The sequence below is a fragment of the Schistocerca americana genome, chromosome 3, assembly GCF_021461395.2.
Source record: "Schistocerca americana isolate TAMUIC-IGC-003095 chromosome 3, iqSchAmer2.1, whole genome shotgun sequence".
NCBI classification, from domain to species: Eukaryota; Metazoa; Arthropoda; class Insecta; order Orthoptera; family Acrididae; genus Schistocerca; species Schistocerca americana.
The window spans coordinates 918,994,854-919,016,319 of record NC_060121.1 but is presented as its reverse complement, the minus strand read 5'-3'; the positions used below and the strand labels follow the sequence as shown (position 1 = coordinate 919,016,319).

The 21,466-nt window shown below is 45.0% G+C and overlaps 1 protein-coding gene across 1 annotated transcript in view; it reads right to left on the bottom strand.

Annotated features, from left to right (window-relative positions):
- The window catches only part of LOC124606532 (frizzled-5-like), a 1,074,024-nt gene that overhangs the window by 1,029,184 nt on the left and 23,374 nt on the right, over positions 1–21,466 (bottom strand). The window contains exon 2 of the mRNA XM_047138517.1: positions 17,769–17,884. Coding sequence (XP_046994473.1) covers positions 17,769–17,884 — 116 coding nt within the window. The remainder of the gene's footprint in view (positions 1–17,768; positions 17,885–21,466) is intronic.

Below are 21,466 nucleotides of genomic sequence, written 5' to 3'. Positions count from 1 at the left end.
CGGTCTCCGAGCTGATAGTCCATGCTGCTGCAAACGTCGTCGAACTGTTCGTGCAGATGGTTGTCTTGCAAACGTCCCCATCTGTTGACTCAGGGATCGAGACGTGGGTGCACGATCCGTTACAGCCATGCGGATAAGCTGCCTGTCATCTCGACTGCTAGTGATACGGGACCGTTAGGATCCAGCACGGCGTTCCGTATTACCCTGCTGAACCCACCGATTCCATATTCTGGTAACAGTCATTGGATCTCTACCAACGCGAGCAGGATTGTCGCGATACGATAAACCGCAATTGCGATAGGCTACAGTGCGACCTTTATCAAAGTCGGAAACGTGATGGTACGCATTTCTCCTCCTTACACGAGGCATCACGACAACGTTTCACCACGCAACGCCGGTCAACTGCTGTTTGTGTATGAGAAATCGGTTGGAAACTTTCCTCATGTCAGCACGTTGTAGGTGTCGCCACCGGCGCCAACCTTGTGTGAATGCTCTGAAAGCTAATCATTTGCATATCACAGCATCTTCTTCCTGTCGGTTAAATTTCGCGTGTGTAACACGTCATCTTCGTGGTGTAGCAATTTCAGCGGCCAGTAGTGTAGCATTGAATTTAATGCGACCCTTGATGGCCCTGGATCGCAGGTTGTCAATGGAAAGCTGTAGTTGTTGGCATTCACGGTACGGGCGAAAATAGAGCGTCAGCGATTAGAGCGTGTACAGGATCGGTCCATGTACCCAGCCCTGTGGCAAGCTAGCAAAGATATTACGAATTGTAGGCAACACAATTTCATCTCGCACATGGCAAGTCCTGTCGTAGAGATAGGACCAGCGGACAGAGAGAGCGTGCGACACCGGCACCCCACGTTCAAGTAACCTGAACAATAGGCCGCAGTGCCGCACACTGTCGAATACTCAGGGAACGTCGAGGAGCGCCGCCGCGAAGTACTTGCCGCGCTCCAGAGCGTCGAAGGCCTCCTCCACCAATCGCAGAAGCTGATGTTCGGTTGAATGACCCTTTAAAAACCAGAACTGATCGTCGGATAATATTTCCTCGGAATAGGATGTGACGCTGTAGCTCTTGAGACACACGCTTTCGAAGAACTCGGGTAGGGCTGGTAATAAGTCTACAATTCCACGCAAATCATAGATCTTTGCCGATCTGCGGTGTGTCTACTATCTCAGCACGTTTACACTCTAAGAGATGCTGAAGGTTCATAAAATCTAGATAAATATTCTGATCAGATGTGCTGCGGCAGATGGTGGCATCTGCTTCAATAGGAAACTGCTGACGTTGTCGGGACTTCCAGATTTCCAAGTGTTGAGGTTGGAGTACCGACGTGATCTCTTCAGCTAATGTTTCGTCCATTTGTCCTTTTCACCTCTCGCTGCAACGTAAAACGGGAATCGCTCAGCCACTAATGCGATACACACTGCATCTACCGGGTCGTTTATTTGTGTAGATTTCGCGGTAAAGGTATCAACCAGACTGTTCGCTTTTTGTTTTGGCTCACTGATCATCGTGTTACTGTCCTGAGCGGAGGTTCAAAATGGTTCCAATGGCTCTAAGCACTATGGGACTTAACATCTGAGGTCATCAGTCCCCTAGACTTAGAACTACTTAAACCTAACCTACCTAAGGACGTCACACACATCCATGCCCGAGGCAGGATTCGATCCTGCGACCGCAGCACCAGCGCGGCTCCGGACTGAAGTGCCAGGAATCGGTCGGTCACAGCGGCCGGCAAGAGCGGAGGTATTCGGAATGAGTTATTTCCCCATAACAGGTTTCGATGTTGTGTTTCTATCGTCATCTTGACGTTCTGGCGCAAGATACTGAGCGACCGACCGTTTAGTGGGTGCATTCCTTGTAAGACATATTCTATTCTTCTCAGTTCTGAATGGAAAAATATCTCGTGGTAGATCTTGTGAGTTGTCCCTTGAAGTATATGGCGTTGTTGCTGCCGTAGCAGCGGCTAGTGCTGGATCGCTGAAGTGAAGTGGCGCCGCTTCGATAAGCACACCTGTTTCCGCAGATGTGGTCTCCAACATTGCAAGCACCAGCGGCTGATTGGGCAGGAGCGTATTCTGTTTTGCACGTATACTGCTATACTCCCAACTACCGTTGGTCTGTCCATGCGGAAACGGAACAGTTTGAGGCACAAACATGAACTTCGGATTTTAGAAGTGTTTCACTCACCACACAAAGGCCAATAATTTTATCTCGGAGAAACTGGCGAAGTTCACCAGCTTCTGCGGACGTCATTGGCGTCCCAGGCAGCTGTTGTTAGTCAGTTAACTGAAATTAGATCCGGTGGGAGAGATGCGTACCATCACGTTTCTGACTTTGATAAAGGTCGGATTTGTAGTCTATCGCGATTGCGGTTTCTCGCATCGCGACATTGCTGCTCGAGTTTGTCGAGATCCAATGACTGTTAGCAGAATATGGAATCGGTGGGTTCAGGAGGGTAATACGGAACGACGTGCTGGATCCCAACCGCCTCGTATCACTAGCAGTCGAGATGACTCGCATCTTATCCGCATGGCTAACGGATCGTGCAGCCACGTGTTGATACTTGAGTCAACGGATGGGGACGTTTGCAAGACAACTACCATCTGCACGAACAGTTCGATAACGTTTGCAGCAGCATGGACTAGCAGCTCGGAGACCGTGGCTGGTGTTACCCTTGACCAGCCAGGAGCGCCATCGCAGTCAACGACGAACCTGGGTGCACGAATGGCAAAGCGTCATTTTTTCGGATGAATCCAGGTTCTGTTTACAGCATCATGATGGTCGCATCCGTGTTTGGCGACATCGCGGTGAACGCACATTGGAAGCGTGTATTCGTCATCGCCGTACTGGCGTATCACCCGGCGTGATGATATGGGGTGCCATTGGTTACACGTCTCGGTCACCTCTTGTTCGCGTTGACGGCACTTTGAACAGTGGACGTCACATTTCAGATGTGTTACGACCCGTGGCTCTACCCTTCATTCGATCCCTGCGAAACCCAACATTTCAGCAGGATAATGCACGACCGCACGTTGCAGGTCCTGTACGGGCCTTTCTGGATACAGAGAATGTTCGACAGTTGCCCTGGCCAGTACATTCTCCAGATCTCTCACTAACTGAAAACGTCTGGTCAATGGTGGCTCGTGACAATACGCCAGTCGCTACTCTTGGTGAACTGTGGTATCGTGTTGAAGCTGCATGGGCAGCTGTACCTGTACACGCCATCCAAGCTCTGTTTGACTCATTGCTCAGGCGTATCAGGGCCGTTATTACGACCAGAGGTGGTTGTTCTGGGTACTGATTTTTCAGGATCTATGCACCGAAATTGCGTGAAAATGTAATCACATGCAGTTCTAGTATAATATATTTGTCCAATGAATACCCGATTATCATCTACATTTCTTGTTGGTGTAGCAATTTTAATGGCCAGTAATGTAACATTGTTGTCTCCGAGCAGTCTATGACACTGTCCTTATAAGTGAATGCAATTAAGAAGCCACTCTGTTACAATTTCTTGTTCTCCATAATTAGCGACTGATAAGTCTGAAGGCAGTACTTTACTGAGAGTTTCCAGCCACTGACTGTACTCTCTGACTCTCTGCGGCGTGTTGTTTTTAGGTGCCTGCCGGAGGAAGTATTTCCGTGTCTGCCCATATAACGCGGAACTGATATAGTTCATGGTTGACAGCGCTCCCTATGGAGGCTGCCCACACTACTAGCAGACGTATAGGACGCGCTGGAAGAAGTGGCACAGAAGCAGCAAGAGGTCCGGGTTTATGAGCGCTATCTGGTGGCTGCTTCACGGAGCTGAGAGGCGCCAGGAAAGTGTTTGTGCCTGTATGGTGGCCGCCCCTCGCGGTGTTTGTTGTACATGTTACACAAGACGCTTTCTGTGTCACTTGACAGAAATCTTGAGCAGTATGCAGTAAGGTACCTACCAACCATCTTCAAGCTGCCCCTTATCCCGCCTCAGTTAAACTATGTCGGCGATTGCTGCCCAAACACTTTCTCCACGTACGTGTATACCCTTATTACTCTACCACGCAAACGCTGGGGATTACACTCGTGAGAGACGTTCCCGGGGGGATCCACTGGGTGCCGAACCGCACAATAACCTTGTGTTCGGTGTGGGTGAGTGGATCACTGAGGGCTACGGCGGGGACGAAGCCTCTTCGTCGTTCGTAGGTCCCCAGTTCCATACAATACAATACAATCTTCGAGCTGAATACAGCGGTAGTCTAGCTTCAGAGAAGTTATTAGAACTGGCTGTGGTTCTCTTGAAACTGGAGTACTAGAGATGGATGTGGTGGATCAGATTTTGGAGCTGCAGAAACGCATTACGAGCCTTGTTGGAGATCAGAGAGCAGTGCAAATGAATTACCAGTTTCTGCTGAGAGAGTGGTTCGTGAGAGTGGTTCGCCTCTAGCAGTTCTCGTCTGCACAAAGCTGTCGGGGTCAGGTACTATTTTTTTCTCGGTTTTTTCCTCTTTGGCGAGCTTCGTATGTTGGCAGTGACAGCCGGAATTTTTTCGTTTCTCACAGCAGTTCCAGTTGGCGGTGGCCTAACGGGTTGCTCATTTTCCAAATCCGGGAGCGGTACTTGCAAGGCGGTCGTGTGCTACTCGTAATCCATTGCACTGTCGGCTATCAGAGCTTACTACGTTGTAGATGGAGCGCCTGGTAGGTGGCCGGTGGAGCCAGTCCAAGCCGGCCCATTCGACGCTCGCGCAATAGTCGAGACGGTGTAAGAAGCCCTTATAGTTGCAGAGGGGAGGGTGCAGGCGCTTCACGTGCCTACACCAACCAATCAACGTTTTGCAGACTCCTCTAAGGCAAAGCTCTGTAGATAGCTATCGTTTCCGCGTGCACTGCACAGTTGAAAGCTGGCGAAAGCGTGCTGACTTTAGTGCGCCTTGCAGCCAGCTACACTAGCGTCCAAAATTAAAATGGGGCCCCTTAAGGATATGGCAGCAAGAGAGGGGAAGAAAACCAATGTGCACTCCGTGTGCATACCGGGGGGAGTCATTCCAGATGTGGAAAGGGTCCTTCCAGATGCCATGAAGGGTACAGGGTGCACCCATCTGCAGGTGGTCGCTCATGTCGGCACCAATGATGTGTGTTGCTATGGATCGGAGGAAATCCTCTCTGGCTTCCGGCGGCTATCTGATTTGGTGAAGACTGCCAGTCTCGCTAGCGGGATGAAAGCAGAGCTCACCATCTGCAGCATCGTCGACAGGACTGACTGCGGACCTTTGGTACAGAGCCGAGTGGAGGGTCTGAATCAGAGGCTGAGACGGTTCTGCGACCGTGTGGGCTGCAGATTCCTCGACTTGCGCCATAGGGTGGTGGGGTTTCGGGTTCCGCTGGATAGGTCAGGAGTCCACTACACGCAACAAGCGGCTACACGGGTAGCAGGGGTTGTGTGGCGTGGGCTGGGCGGTTTTTTAGGTTAGATGGCCTTGGGCAAGTACAGAAAGGGCAACAGCCTCAACGGGTGCAGGGCAAAGTCAGGACATGCGGGGACCAAGCAGCAATCGGTATTGTAATTGTAAACTGTCGAAGCTGCGTTGGTAAAGTACCGGAACTTCAAGCGCTGATAGAAAGCACCAAAGCCGAAATCGTTATAGGTACAGAAAGCTGGTTGAAGCCAGAGACAAATTCTGCCGAAATTTTTACAAAGGTACAGACGGTGTTTAGAAAGGATAGATTGCATGCAACCGGTGGTGGAGTGTTCGTCGCTGTTAGTAGTAGTTTATCCTGTAGTGAAATAGAAGTGGATAGTTCCTGTGAATTATTATGGGTGGGGGTTACACTCAACAACCGAGCTAGGTTAATAATTGGCTCCTTTTACCGACCTCCCGACTCAGCAGCATTAGTGGCAGAACAACTGAGAGAAAATTTGGAATACATTTCACATAAATTTTCTCAGCATGTTATAGTCTTAGGTGGAGATTTCAATTTACCAGATATAGACTGGGACACTCACATGTATAGGACGGGTGGTAGGGACAGAGCATCGAGTGACATTATACTGAGTGCACTATCCGAAAATTACCTCGAGCAATTAAACAGAGAACTGACTCGTGGAGATAACATCTTGGACCTACTGATAACAAACAGACCCGAACTTTTCGACTCTGTATGTACAGAACAGGGAATCAGTGATCATAAGGCCGTTGCAGCATCCCTGAATATGGAAGTTAATAGGAATATAAAAAAAAGGGAGGAAGGTTTATCTGTTTAGCAAGAGTAATAGAAGGCAGATTCCAGACTACCTAACAGATCAAAACGAAAATTTCTGTTCCGACACTGACAATGTTGAGTGTTTATGGAAAATGTTCAAGGCAATCGTAAAATGCGTTTTAGACAGGTACGTGCCGAGTAAAACTGTGAGGGACGGGAAAAACCCACCGTGCTACAACAACAAAGTTAGGAAACTACTGCGAAAGCAAGGAGAGCTTCACTGTAAGTTTAAACGCAGCCAAAACCTCTCAGACAAACAGAAACTTAAACGATGTCAAAGTTAGCGTAAGGAGGGCTATGCGTGAAGCGTTCAGTGAATTCGGAAGTAAAATTCTATGTACCACCTTGACAGAAAATCCTAGGAAGTTCTGGTCTTACGTTAAATCAGTAAGTGGCTCGAAACAGCATATCCAGACACTCCGGGATGATGATGGCATTGAAACAGAGGATGACACGCGTAAAGCTGAAATACTAAACACCTTTTTCCAAAGCTGTTTCACTGAGGAAGACCGCACTGCAGTTCCTTCTCTAAATCCTCGCACAAACGAAAAAATGGCTGACATCGAAATAAGTGTCCAAGGAATAGAAAAGCAACTGGAATCACTCAACAGAGGAAAGTCCACTGGACCTGACGGGATACCAATTCGATTCTACACAGACTACGCGAAAGACTTTGCCCCCTTCTAACAGCCGTGTACCGCAAGTCTCTAAAGGAACGGAAGGTTCCAAATGATTGGAAAAGAGCACAGGTAGTCCCAGTTTTCAAGAAGGGTCGTCGAGCAGATGCGCAAAACTATAGACCCATATCTCTGACGTCGATCTGTTGTAGAATTTTAGAACATGTTTTTTGCTCGAGTATCATGTCGTTTTTGGAAACCCAGAATCTACTATGTAGGAATCAACATGGATTCCGGAAACAGCGATCGTGTGAGATCCAACTCGCTTTATTTGTTCATGAGACACAGAAAATATTAGATACAGGCTCCCAGGTAGATGCTATTTTTCTTGACTTCCGGAAGGCGTTCGATACAGTTCCGCACTGTCGCCTGATAAACAAAGTAACAGCCTACGGAATATCAGACCAGCTGTGTGGCTGGATTGAAGAGTTTTTAGCAAACAGAACACAGCATGTTGTTATCAATGGAGAGACGTCTACAGACGTTAAAGTAACCTCTGGCGTGCCACAGGGGAGTGTTATGGGACCATTACTTTTCACAATATATATAAATGACCTAGTAGATAGTGTCGAAAGTCCCATGCGGCTTTTCGCGGATGATGCTGTATACAGAGCAGTTGCAGCATTAGAAAATTGTAGCGAAATGCAGGAAGATCTGCAGCGGATAGGCACTTGGTGCAGGGAGTGGCAACTGACCCTTAACATAGACAAATGTAATGTATTGCAAATACATAGAAAGAAGGATCCTTTACTGTATGATTATATGCTAGCGGAACAAACACTGGTAGCAGTTACTTCTGTAAAATATCTGGGAGTATGCGTGCGGAACGATTTGAAGTGGAATGATCAAATAAAATTAATTGTTGGTAAGCCGGGTACCAGGTTGAGATTCATTGGGAGAGTCCTTAGAAAATGTAGTCCATCAACAAAGGAGGTGGCTTACAAAACACTTGTTCGACCTATACTTGAGTATTGCTCATCAGTGTGGGATCCGTACCAGATCGGGTTGACGGAGGAGATAGAGAAGATCCAAAGAAGAGCGGCGCGTTTCGTCACAGGGTTATTTGGTAACCGTGATAACGTTACGGAGATGCTTAGCAAACTCAAGTGGCAGACTCTGCAAGAGAGGCGCTCTGCATCGCGGTGTAGCTTGCTCGCCAGGTTTCGAGAGGGTGCGTTTCTGGTTGAGGTATCGAATATATTGCTTCCCCCTACTTATAACTCCCGAGGAGATCACGAATGTAAAATTAGAGAGATTAGAGCGCGCACGGAGGCTTTCAGACAGTCGTTCTTCCCGCGAACCATACGCGACTGGAACAGGAAAGGGTGGTAATGATAGTGGCACGTAAAGTGCCCTCCGCCACACACCGTTGGGTGGCTTGCGGAGTATAAATGTAGAATGTAGATGTAAAAAATGATTCAAATGGCTCCGAGCACTATGGGACTTAACATCTGAGGTCATCAGTCCCCTAGAACTTAGAACTACTTAAACCTTACTAACCTAAGGACATCACACACAACAATGCCCGAGGCAGGACTGGAACCTGCGACCGTAGCAGTCGCGCTGTTCCGGACTGCAGCGCCTAGAGCCGCGTGGCCACCGCGGTCGCCCCAAAATTAAAGTCACAAAGCAATATAAACAGGTGATACTAAAGTAAAAACAATGTACAGAATACAGAACGAAATCAACTGCAGGTTGCATACGTTAGACAAAAATGTTCTTTGTTTTTTCCAACTTAAAGGATTTGCATACAGATTGTGTCAACTGGTGAATGTCTGCAGCATGGGGTGTGACCACCTCTGGCACTACCACAGGCTTGAAAACGACGGGAAATACTGTGAATGACGTCATCAATCTCATGTTGAGGCAACAACGCCCATTCTTCCTGCAGAGCAGCTCACACAAGACATGGTGTATGCTCACGTGATACAACCCGTCTCCCTAGTGCATCTCAGACAAGCTCTATGGGATTCAAATCGGGAAAGCGAGCAGGCCATGCCATGCCATGCATGCAGTATCTTCCGTTTCTGAAAGAACAACGACTCTTGACCTACGATGTCGAGCATTATCGTCCATCAATACGAAGTCAGGATCCACAGCACCTCGCAACAACCGCGCATGAGATCTGAAGGTCTCCTCGCGATACCTGACACAGTTAAATCTTGCTGATCCACACGTACAATTTCTTGAAGATCAGTTCGAATGGTGAACATATTTCCTGCCCACGCCATTGGGGATGCTCCTCAATATCGATCTCTTTCCACAAAGTTAGGATCTCGAAAGCGTGTTCCACGTGCCCTGCAGATCCGAATCTGTCGAGAATCACACTCCAGATCAAATCGGGACTCATCTGTGAAAAGAACATTGCCCCACTGTTCGACTATTCCGGTGGCATGTTGACGGTTCACTCTAGAGTCTACACGTTCCCTTCTGTGAAGACACGCCAGAGGTAAACAGACAGCCGGTCTCCAATAATAAAGGCCACTCTGCTGAAGCCTTCTGTAAACCGTTCGCCTCGATACAACACGTCCAGCGGATGCTGCGAGCTCAGATGCCAGTTGCAGTGCAGTAGTAAGGCGGTAGCGTCGTGCCCTTACAGCCAAGTAACGGTCCATTCTTTCTGGTGCCACACATGGTCGGTCCTGCCTTGGTCTCGGGGATAGAGTTTCAGTCTCTATAAACCGCTGCCTCATCCGAGAGACAACAGAAAGATTCACATGAAGCCACCGGGCCACATCAGTTTGCCATTCTCCTGCTTCCATTCTTCCTATGCCCCTCCACAGCAGAGAGTCTGTAGGCCTCTTCTCCGTGCCATAATGCACCGTCTGTGTCTGTGTACACAGCGACTGTGGAAGTGGGACTACCCTGCAATCACTACCTCGCTTGATATGTCATTGCTGGCGTGGTTGTCCATTGATCGGAATGCCATCTTCCGTGCATAACACGATCGTAACGACATCTGTTGACAGTTTGTATCATTATATCGTGAATTAGACACAGGTCGGCGAAATAGCAGTTTGATGCTTTAATTTTGGACACCAGTGTGTTTACCCTGGTCCCCAGCAGAATGCATCGCTACTGAAATCCTTCTTGCCCCTCCATGTACGAAAGGCGTCGATCCAAGATAGCTGTATCTCGCAGGCGTTATCGCTATCAATTGTATCTGGTAGGGCGATACAACAAATATAGTATTTTAATTAAATTTAATGTACAAATACCAACTGGTTTACGCATATTTAAGTAAGAGGAAGCAGAGTTACGTTACGCAGCTCCTCAGAAGAATGAATCATTTTCTGTTTTGGACCAAATCATCAACGGTGTGCAACTCGATTATATACTAGACCCACTCCTGTTCATGCTATACATGATAAACCTCTCGTTTTGTTTTGAGAAAGTGGAAATAATTATCTTTGCGAACACTGCAGACGTCGCAGTCGAGTTGGTCGGAAATGCACCAATACAAAAAGCACAAAATAAAGGTTCACGTATTTCATTACAAAGTAGGTTGCAGCATCGACAAAATTACTTTAGAATGGTGTTCTCGTCTACGAGTCAATGCTGCAATTTCTTTATATTCAAGAATAGTTGGTAAAAGCAGCCACGTGCAGATGTGGAGTTGTCGCTTCTGGCTGCTTTGGCAAAATAGTCAGAACACATGAATGCAGAAGTTAAATATTTTGAATTAGAGCTTCTTATCCTAAATGGAGAATCATCGACAGACTCAGACATCGAGTACGCTTATAAAAACGTGACAGCATCACTGCTGTGTCAAGATACGGTAGCGTCGATAATTTCGAATTACTAAGTTCACCAAACGCGCGTCCATTTATCCACGTGCCTGAATCTGATGTACTATTTAAATGCAGTGCCGTTGTTTGAATTAAATAATACTGCGACATCTGGCATACCATGATCACCCTTCGCTATGTTGTTATGCTCTCGCGGATGTTGAATCTCCCTAGTAAGTGCCAAACATGACACGGAGGCAGACATCTCGCAGGGAGTACCGTAGTACTTGCGAAGCTAATAACCGTGACTTTTTATGTTAGGCTGTTATTCTGCCGTAGACTGCCTCATTTTGCTATCTGGCTGCTTTTCGAATAATTGCACTACTCACGTTTGTGTCTTGTTACTCACATTATAATTAAACTTGTTCTTTAATACATAATTGCAGTTATCGATTGCCTGTCTAAATTTCAGAGGCAACTTAGAAACAGTTCATAATGACTCTTATGTTTGTTATAGATACCACACAGCACGCATTCACCCAATGTCTACTTATCAGAGACGAATTAATAAAAATTCATGTCGTCTTACTCTTCTTGGCTTTGCAACAAGAGTTATTAGTAAGTGTATGAAATGCTAGATTCGTCCTAGAGTTCAACAATTTAATGAACAGTTACGACACCATTTTCTCCAACTGTGTAAAATGTTGAGTACAATGGCAAAGACCCGGACTTCTCATTTCAGTTAAAGAATGGCCTCAAATCAAGTTGTATCAAAGATTTAGAAGCTGTTCATAAGAAATACAAACCTCCCAGTCGCCAATGAAATGAATGACTCCGACAAGAGATCGCTTTGGTTCATATTATTTGAATTATTATAAACACAGTATTATGACATAAATCCGTAAGTTGGTATGAGTGATGAAAGTAGCCAATGCAGACAAGTATGACCTTCAGTGAACGTGAGTTCGTTTAATATTCTTTGATTCCAGAAGAAACAGTTGCTACTGGTGTGTAGCCGAGCGTTTCTAGGCGCTACAGTCTGGAACTGCGCGACCGCAACGGTCGCAGGTTCGAATCCTGCCTCGGGCATGGATGTGTGTGATGTCCTTAGGTTAGTTAGGTTTAAGTAGTTCTAAGTTCTAGGGGACTGATGACCTCAGAAGTTAAGTCCCACAGTGCTCAGAGCCATTTTTTACTGGTGTGTACATGTAATGAAAGTTCAAAAGAAAAGCTGTTTTAGCTAATTACGACAATTTAAATTAACTGTATAAGAAACTGCATATTGAACGTGTACGTGTAAAGAGAATTTGAACGAGTACACTTCAGTTCAGTCATTATAAAATGATGATGTTTTCAGTTGCTACTTCTCTACCAGGAAGTGCACAGGGTGCGGAAAACCATCCTCCCTAGTTAAAAGTTCAAATAAAAAAGAGATGGATCAAAATAAATAAACTGTATTAACATGTATGACAACTGTGCAGAGGCATTTTTTTCATTTATTAAACAATGTGTCTCTTAAGTGGTGTTCTTTACGAACTGTGCTTTGTTGATGTGAGTTAGAAAACTCTGCATCATTGCATCGACCATTTCTTGATGAATGAGGCCAAATTCTTCCTACACTGCATTTCTTAGGGCTGGACAAGGCTTCTGCCGATGTTTAAGCACCTCAGCCTTAAGATGCCACCACAGGCAAAAATCTCAGGGTGACAGTGCTGGCCGTAGGAGGTCGCCACATGACGAAATCAAGCGTCCAGGAGACATTTGGTCCCGCACTTGGCCAGAAATCTGACCTCTGGGAGCGGTGGCTGCTGAAACCATACCCGCTCAGTCTGCAGTGCAGTCATTCTTGGTGTAAAAAAATGTTGACACGTAAGAGCATTTTCGACAGGTCCCTCTTCAAAAGAAGTAGGACTATTTACGCAGATTCCTAGAACCGCGCACCGTACAATAACACAGCCGTTATGCAGTGGTTTCTCATGAAGTTCAAGAGGCTTATGACAATGAATGCACTCTGATTAGTGAAAATGTGCTTCACCACTTGAAAGGATTGAAACATCTTCAGGGATATTTTCTATGAAGTTTCCACATGACGTCACAGGGCTATCACAACCACGTTCAAACAATTGTTGTGTAACGACCATCATGTACGGATAAAATCGCAAGTCGTGTTGCAAATTTCGACCCCTCTCCGATCAGATACCTGAAAAGCTCCAGCGTGTTTTAAAGCGGATCTCTTTGGAGACTGTTGAAATGAACGCCTCACTGCCGTAATGTTTTCAGGAGTTCCTTTCTCCTCTTTTTTTAGCCATGCCGTCGCTTGCTCTTAACTTTGATATCCAATCTGGAACTGCTCCACAAGCAGGAATATGGGAGCGTCTACGGAAAGCACGCGGGACAGCGACAACGGAATAACCGTTTTATCAGAGTAAGCACGTTTTTCACCCGTCCACGACATGTTTGGATTTCCTTACTGATTACAATTTTCACCAATTTAATGTCGGCTGCTTGTATTCATTGCCCTATTCAGTCCTCCTTGTTTTCATTTACCTATTGCTAAGGCAAAACGAATAGGCAAACCTCCTCGCTCCACAGATACCATTCATTTTCATACATTTTATTTATTTTGATCGGCGAGTTTTTATTTGAACTTTAAATCAGACAGGATATTTTGCCGCACCTTATCTTACTTTAGACAACTAAAATCTAGCAGGAATCGAATATTAGAAGAAGCACAATCGAGGACAGTTGTAAATAACAGATTTCTAAGATCAAAGTGAAAACTTTTGTCATCGAACCAGTTACTGCTGTCGGACGTTCTCGTGGTTGTAGTCGAGCTCTCACGCTGACACAGAGATCGAGTTGAATAAACAAAAGTTTTACATTGTTTTGTTGGTACGTGTTGCACAATAACGTATGTCAAGCGTCAACTTTCTCTACCGAACAGTTTTGTTCATATTGTTTTTAAAGTAGTCGCATGGTGTATGTTTGGTTCAGATAGATAAACTGTAATTCTTTGTTTTGAATGGTCAATCACCACTGGAAATTAATCAAAGTTGTTGAAAGCTTAAAATGAGTTTTCGCCTTAATCTGCATTAGGTATGTTATGGACAACTAAATTCAATTTTGGTCATACTTTTCTTGTGAGTGATGAAAGTGATAGACTTCCTAAAACCATTGTGCAAGATGGGTATCACACATTTTATATGCGACCAAACGCAAATGTGAAAATGAATTCGTCAGTACTGCAAGTACTAAATGCTTTCGAAAGTATTCAAATGATTTTCTTCACCAGTTTCTTTAGGTACGACACAAGTCCACATTAGTTCACGCCAAAGACGAAACAGCAGTCATGTAGTCGGTGGAAACCAGTGACTGTATCAATAAAGGTGAACTCTTTCAATCGCCAGAAACCAAATGTACAACGTTTCCTGAGAAGTAAAAGAGTTTTCTAATTATCTTTCGAAAGGTAAAATAATAGCTGGTGAATATTATCAAGCCTCCTCGAGCAAGTAGAACGAATAAAAAAACTTGAGAAAGGGCCTGGATCCATAGATAAAAAAAAGAGACCTCCTACGTAAGGATAATGCAGCTCCCCACAAAAACACTCTTCCCATTGAAAAAGTGGCGATTCGAAGCTGGAGCTTCCGCAGTGTTTACCAGATCTGGCAGCCTCTCACTTCCAACCATACCTTCCCACGCCCGGGTTCCCGGGTTCGATTCCCGGCGGGGTCAGGGATTTTCTCTGCCTCGTGATGGCTGGGTGTTGTGTGATGTCCTTAGGTTAGTTAGGTTTAAGTAGTTCTAAGTTCTAGGGGACTGATGACCATAGATGTTAAGTCCCATAGTGCTCAGATCCGACCATACCTAAATTTAAAGAAATTTTTTGCTTGAAAAAGTTTTAAATCGAATTAAGAAGAGATTATGGCGGCTGTGGACGAATGTTTTATAGAGCTTCCATAATCACAATGCAAGGATGGTATTTTCAGACTGGAAAAACCTTGGTGAAAGTATGTTGACCTGAAAGAGGGTGACATGAAAAACAAAGTGAATATCTGACTTAAAAACAGTATGCTATTGGACGGCCCAGAAAATTTCACGTTTGTAAACAATTCTTTAATCTTGTTAATCACTCTATCTCTCTGTCTCTCTCTCCCTCTCTCTCGAATATATAGAAGTATAAACATGTTAATTAGACATGATGATTTTATTTCATGTTTACCCTCTGACGCAAATGAAAGTTGTTGGAGTTGGTTCTGCAATACATGTTAGTACGTGTGTCAAAAACTAATTAATAAATTTCATGGCAGTTAGTTCATAATCGAAGTTGTCAGTGAGACTGAATCAATAATTAATAAATATTATTACTTAAGATAAAACTTATTTGACGATAAGTGCTATGGAAATATTACAGGCACTGTATTACTTTGTCCATTCTGAGTTACAAAACCTCATTTTCACATTGAAGGTATCTTGATGAGATGAATGTCCACATTACGCACTTTTTCATTTACGTAATAGCACCCACATGTGAGATGTTGTGAATGTCGCGATTGAAACACCAAATTGTAGCTTCTGTGATCACGAAATACGAGAATTACTGTGGTCATAATTGACAGATTAACATTTCTTGGAACTTATAATTTCATACGCGCATTTGACCTAGAGCTTAATTGCGTATTGGAACCCACGCTTGAATTCTGTTTCTCTACAGTAATCGTAGCGGCCTCTTGCGAAGAATATGTGTTGAAAGTAAGCGGTGGTCTACCGAGAGACAGCCTAAACGAGTGGCTCTCTAAGCAAACGGTTTACATTTCGTTACCTTATGTTTGATTGATTGCACTGCATTAACTGAGAAGTTCTGTGAGGATGACGCAGCATAGAATGAGAGACCCGCTCAGTTGATTGCAGTCACCTTGCCTCTTAGTTTGAGGAAACTACTCGGATACTTTCGCGAGAGCGTTTCATCGCAGCATTCGTCTTTTCAAGTGCTTGTCAAAGTTACAAAGCTACTAAAAATATACGTGCTGCAGTATCTTGAATGAAACACAGGTTAGGTATATTAGCTAAGTAATAAAATTACGTGGCCCGCGCGTACTATCAACTGGTGAAAACCCGGTTCTGATATATTGAGCCTTTCGGGAAATAAAATAGGTGTTATGCCTCGAGTGTATATAAACGAGCATTACGTTCATCTGTCTATGGAACTGGAATAAACCTTACAACGACGTACAGTCAGAAGCAACCTCTGCCAGGCGACTTAGATGATAATTATGCAGCTTTGGGGAGCCTGTCAATAGGTCAGTAGCTGCGTACTGTGACAGAGTAATTAGAGAGAAACGTCGGGTCGGTACTTCGGAGCGGCTGATAGATTCATGAAGCAGACTAAGCTCTGGGAAGCAGTGGCGACCTCGCGCAGTGTTTCCACTTCGGCGCCACGGATCCGAGTAGAGCCGAAGTACGGGGCTGCTCTACTAGACAGGCAGTGTCAAACGGGGCGTGAGACGCCAGCAAGTACTTTCTGCCCGAGGAGTGGGGAGGGTTCTCGCACCTGGTGGAAGAGCGGCAGCGATTTATTTAAAGTGGTTGAGGGGCGAACCGTTTGTTTAAAATCAAATCTGCCGACAGCCACGCTAGTTACGGCACTGATCAGTCCCAGAAATCGCTTTTTTTCCGCAAATTATTAAGTCGCTTGTAGCTGAGCAGATGATGCTTCATTGGAGAAAAATGAACTGAGAAATGAACTGGACATTTGCAATTGAAACCAGCCTCTCATCAATCACATTCATGTGAAATGTTTCTCCATAAAAAAAATGTAATCCGTAGAGTTAATATCAAATTAAAAATAATCCTCCTGAAATGATTCAATTTAAGAAGATTGGAGTTGTTGGATTCTTTTCGGTTTTGTTCTGTAACTACCGGGTGATCAAAAAGTCAGTATAAATTTGAAAACTGAATAAATCACGGAATAATGTAGATAGAGAGGTACGAATTGACACAAAAAAATGTTCAAATGGCTCTGAGCACTATGGGACTTAACATCTTAGGTCACCAGTCCCCTAGAACTTGGAACTACTTAAACCTAACTAACCTAAGGACATCACACACATGCATGCCCGAGGCAGGATTACAACCTGCGACCGTAGCAGCCCGGACAAATTGACACACATGCTTGGAATGACATGGGGTTTTATTAGAACCAAAAAGATACAAACGTTCAAAAAATACCTGACAGATGGCGCTTCATCTGATCAGAATACCAGTAATTAGCATAAAAAAGTAAGACAAAGCAAAGATGATGTTCTTTACAGGAAATGCTCAATATGTCCACCATCATTGCTCAACAATAGCTGTAGTCGAGAAATAATGTTGTGAGCAGCACTGTAAACCATGTCCGGAGTTACGGTGAGGCATTGGCGTCGGATGTCGTCTTTCAGCATCCCTAGAGATGTCGGTCGATCACGATACACTTGCGGCTTCAGGTAACCCCAAAGCCAATAATCGCACGGACTGAGGTCTGGGGACCTGGGAGGCCAAGCATGACGAAAGCGGCGGCTGAGCACACGATCATCACCAAACGACGCACGCAAGAGATCTTTCACGCGTCTAGCAATACTTTTTTTTTGTTCTAATAAAACCCCATGTCATTCCAAGCATGTGTGTCAATTTTTACCTCTCTATCTACATTATTCCGTGGTGTATGAAGTTTTCAAATTTATACTGACTTTTCGATTACCCGGTATATCGTAAGGCATACAAAATCAAACGCAAAGATTTCAGTGCAGTATACTTCAGTCGCTAAATTTTTATTTTTCCTGAATACATGAGCACACGTTTGTGTGTTATTTGTGAAAGAGCAGTTTCTTATCGAACGGTATCATCGTATGTCCGGAAGCAGACTACCGCAAATTTAGTGGCGCCCGCTGCTACATACCGAGGTCCGAGTAGTAGTGACAGTAATCTACGAGCGATCAGACGGTGCGCAGCGACGTCTCCCCTTGGCTCTGACCGTGCAGCTACTGTTCTCGGCTGTGCCGCAGACAGTGACGATACGAGCAGCTGACGCACTAGCAGGCTCAGGTCCTGCTGTAGCTCAGAGTGTGCTGTACTCACCGCGGTCGCGCGCCGGCTGCTGCGCGTCGCCTGGAGCTTGGGCCGGTGTGTGCTCTGTGCTCCCTCTGCTGGCTGCGAGCCGCCGGCGTCCACTGCGCGCCGGTCGATAGCCGCTCCTCGCCCACCCGGCACAGCCAGGCCCTCGCCGCTCCGCGACACAACACGGCCGGCGCGGGACGGCCGCGCGCGCATGCGCACTGCGCCCGCGGCGGCGACGAGCGCGACAGACGCGCGGCCCGGGGGACGCCGTCTAGCGCCGCGTCATCGGGGCCGCCCCACCCCACCCCACCCCGTAACAGCTGAATGGTCTCGCGTGGCGCTTGTCTAGTTTCGGCGCACAAAGCCTACAGTGTCCTCCAACGCAAGCTACATCTACAGTGTGAAAACACGGTCCAGTGTCAGTCTGTTCACGGATGAAGGAGCTAAGGAGTCAGGACTTAGGCCGGTATTACACTATCAAATTTCTTTGTCCAATATCTTTGTCAACGATTTTTGATAGTGTAATAGGGACTTTGTCAAATGTCGTCCAATATTTGATCAAATCTAGGGCCTCGTTGTGTATTTGATCAAAGAAACCGCTTGTATTCTGTTCACTGCAATGTGACATGTTACCACATGGAGCGCTAGCATCGCTGCAGCGTTCTGTCGTCTGTAGTGTTTTTATAACCATTGCCGGTAAATACAATTGGTGTCTGCCGACAACTACAAAATTAATAGAGATGTCTGAAGTTGATGAGGCACTTTACAACGTGAGGCACCCTGAATACAAAAATAGATTAAGAAGATTGGAGACCTGACCTGACCTAACCTGACCTGACCTGACCGAAACTAACCAAACCTAACATAACATAACCCTCTCCTATAGCAAATAATCGGAGTGTTACAGTGAGCCTGTCTTCTGAAGATGTAGCAGTTCTTAAGTGAATATTGTGCTTTGTGATATGAGGATACACTTCATTGAGCATATACAGAAATGTATGCTCATCCATTCTTAAGTAATTGATGTACGACTTGACGTCTTCCACTGTAAGCTCACGCAACAAGTTTTGTTGAATGCTTTTATCGTGTCGTCGTAAAACCCACGGCTTCACCCAGATTAGATTAGTTTTTCGTTCCATAGATCCGTGCTGAGGAGATCCTCGTGGATGTGGAACATGTCGATTTTTTTAAATTGAAATAACAATACTAATAGTCTGAATAAATACAATACATCATTTGTTTCTATTAAAAATTTCGCCAATGGAGTAGGAGGAGTTGGCCAGTAGTAAGTCTTTCAGGCTCCTTTTAAACTGATCTTTATTTCTAACTAAATTTTTTTATGTTTCCTGGCAAATTATTGAATATGTGTTCCTGAGTAGTGGACCCCTTTTTGAACTAAAGTAAGTGTCTTTAAGTCCTAGTGCAGATCATTTTTGTTCCTGGTATTGTATGCATGAACTGAGTTGTTTGTTGGAAAAAGAAATGAAATGGTTCTCAGCACTATGGGACTCAACTGCTGTGGTCATAAGTCCCCTAGAACTTAGAACTACTTAAACCTAACTAACCTAAGGACATCACACACATCCATGCCCGAGGCAGGATTCGAACCTGCGACCGTAGCGGTCGTGCGGTTCCAGACTGTAGCGCCTTTAACCGCTCGGCCACTCCGGCCGGCTTGGAAAAAGAGATATATTATTTACGACAAATTTCATTAAGAAGTAAATATACTGAGAGGCAGTAGTTAGTATACCCAGTTCTTTGAAGAGGTTTCTGCAGGAGGTCCGTGAATTTACTCCACAAATAATACGTATTACACGCTTTTCGACCTTGAAAACTTTTGTTTGACTTCTAGATTTACCCCAAAATATTATCCCATGTGACATTATGGAATGAAAGTATGCAAGCTTTTTCATTTTTATGTTGCCTATGTCTGCTAACACTCGAATTGCAAATACAGATTTGTTAAGGCCTTTCGGCAGTTCTGTGGTGTGCTCCTCCCAACTGAATTTATTATCAAGTTGTAATCCCAGGACTTTTGAGACTGTCAACCTCGTATGTGTGGTTCCATTTTTTCGCCCCACTTCCTTTCCGCATGTGCACACAATGCAATTGGAGTACGTGCAACTGTTGCGGTTAATAACAAGTTGTTGTCAGCCATCTTGAACTTTGACGAAAAATTTGATGACAGTGTATACCCCTTGTAGCGCTACGTCAAAGATCTTTGTCAAATATATTGGACGGAATATTGGATCACATCTTTGATCAAATCTTTGACAAAGAAATTTGATAGTGTAATACCGGCCTTAGGCCGGTATTATACTATCAAATTTCTTTGTCCAATATCTTTGTCCAATATCTTTGTCAAAGATATTTGATAGTGTAATAGGGACTTTGTCAAATGTCGTCCAATATTTGACCAAATCTAGGGCCTCGCTGTATATTTGACCAAAGAAACCGCTTGTCTTCTGTTCACTGCAATGTGACATGTTACCACATGGAGCGCTAGCATCGCTGCAGCGTTCTGTCGTCTGTAGTGTTTTTATAACCATTGCCGGTAAATACAATTGGTGTCTGCCGACAACTACAAAATTACGTCAAAGATCTTTGTCAAATATATTGGACGGAATATTGGATCACATCTTTTATCAAATCTTTGACAAAGAAATTTGATAGTGTAATACCGGCCTTACGGTTACTGCACTTACAAGCATAAATTATAGTACCTCCAAAATACATCGAAAAATCGGTCGTTTTCTCAGAAACGGCCGAGTTTCTGCGGATAAGGCGAAAGTCACGTGTTCGCTTACTTTGATCCCTCTTCTACTGAGCCAAGTTCCCAGAAAATCGGATTATGGCATCTGCTGTGTTCTCCGCGTCAAATGCCTATCTTAAGAGCTATGAGCACTTTCTCATCTTCGCTGCTGTAAAACACATCTCTTCTACTGCCAGCTCTTTACTATGACGAACGACCTACAGAATTTAGTAAACAGATGACACATCCCTCTTTTATTGTACGCGGATACGGCGTGCAGTAATTATCTGTTGGCATTGTTACTGCAAATCGTATTCACAGTTTTGGGTAAGTGCAGCGCATACAGTTAGTTGTAATGAAATCATTGTGTGTTTTGGTAAGTGTATGAAACGCTTTTCATTGTCGTTTTAACTTGTTTAATTTGTTTCCAGAATTCTAGAGGTCGCAATAGCAAAGAGCTTGCATTACACGAGATCCGTTTCAGAGTATCGAAAATGAATAGCTCTTCAGGTATGCTTATCAGAGACCGTGTTTACTGGACATTTTTTTCTTGCTTTGGTCCGTACTTCAACCTTTCAGACTACTGAATACCTTTTTTAGCTTTCTGTACACCCTTTTACGTCGATCATCGTGTACCAGGCAAATGCACTCGTCGGTACTTCTTTGTGTACCACGGTGTTGGTTGCTGCACGACTAGAGGCAAGGTTGATAGAGTGAGACAGTTGCGTAATGTGTGTGTGTGTGTGTGTGTGTGTGTGTGTGTGTGTGTGTGTGTGTGCCGGCCGCGGTGGTCTAGCGGTTCTAGGCGCTCAGTCCGGAACCGCGCGACCGCTACGGTCGCAGGTTCGAATCCTGCCTCGGGCATGGATGTTTGTGATGTCCTTAGGTTAGTTAGGTTTAAGTAGTTCTAAGTTCTAGGGGACTGATGACCTCAGAAGTTAAGTCCCATAGTGCTCAGAGCCATTTG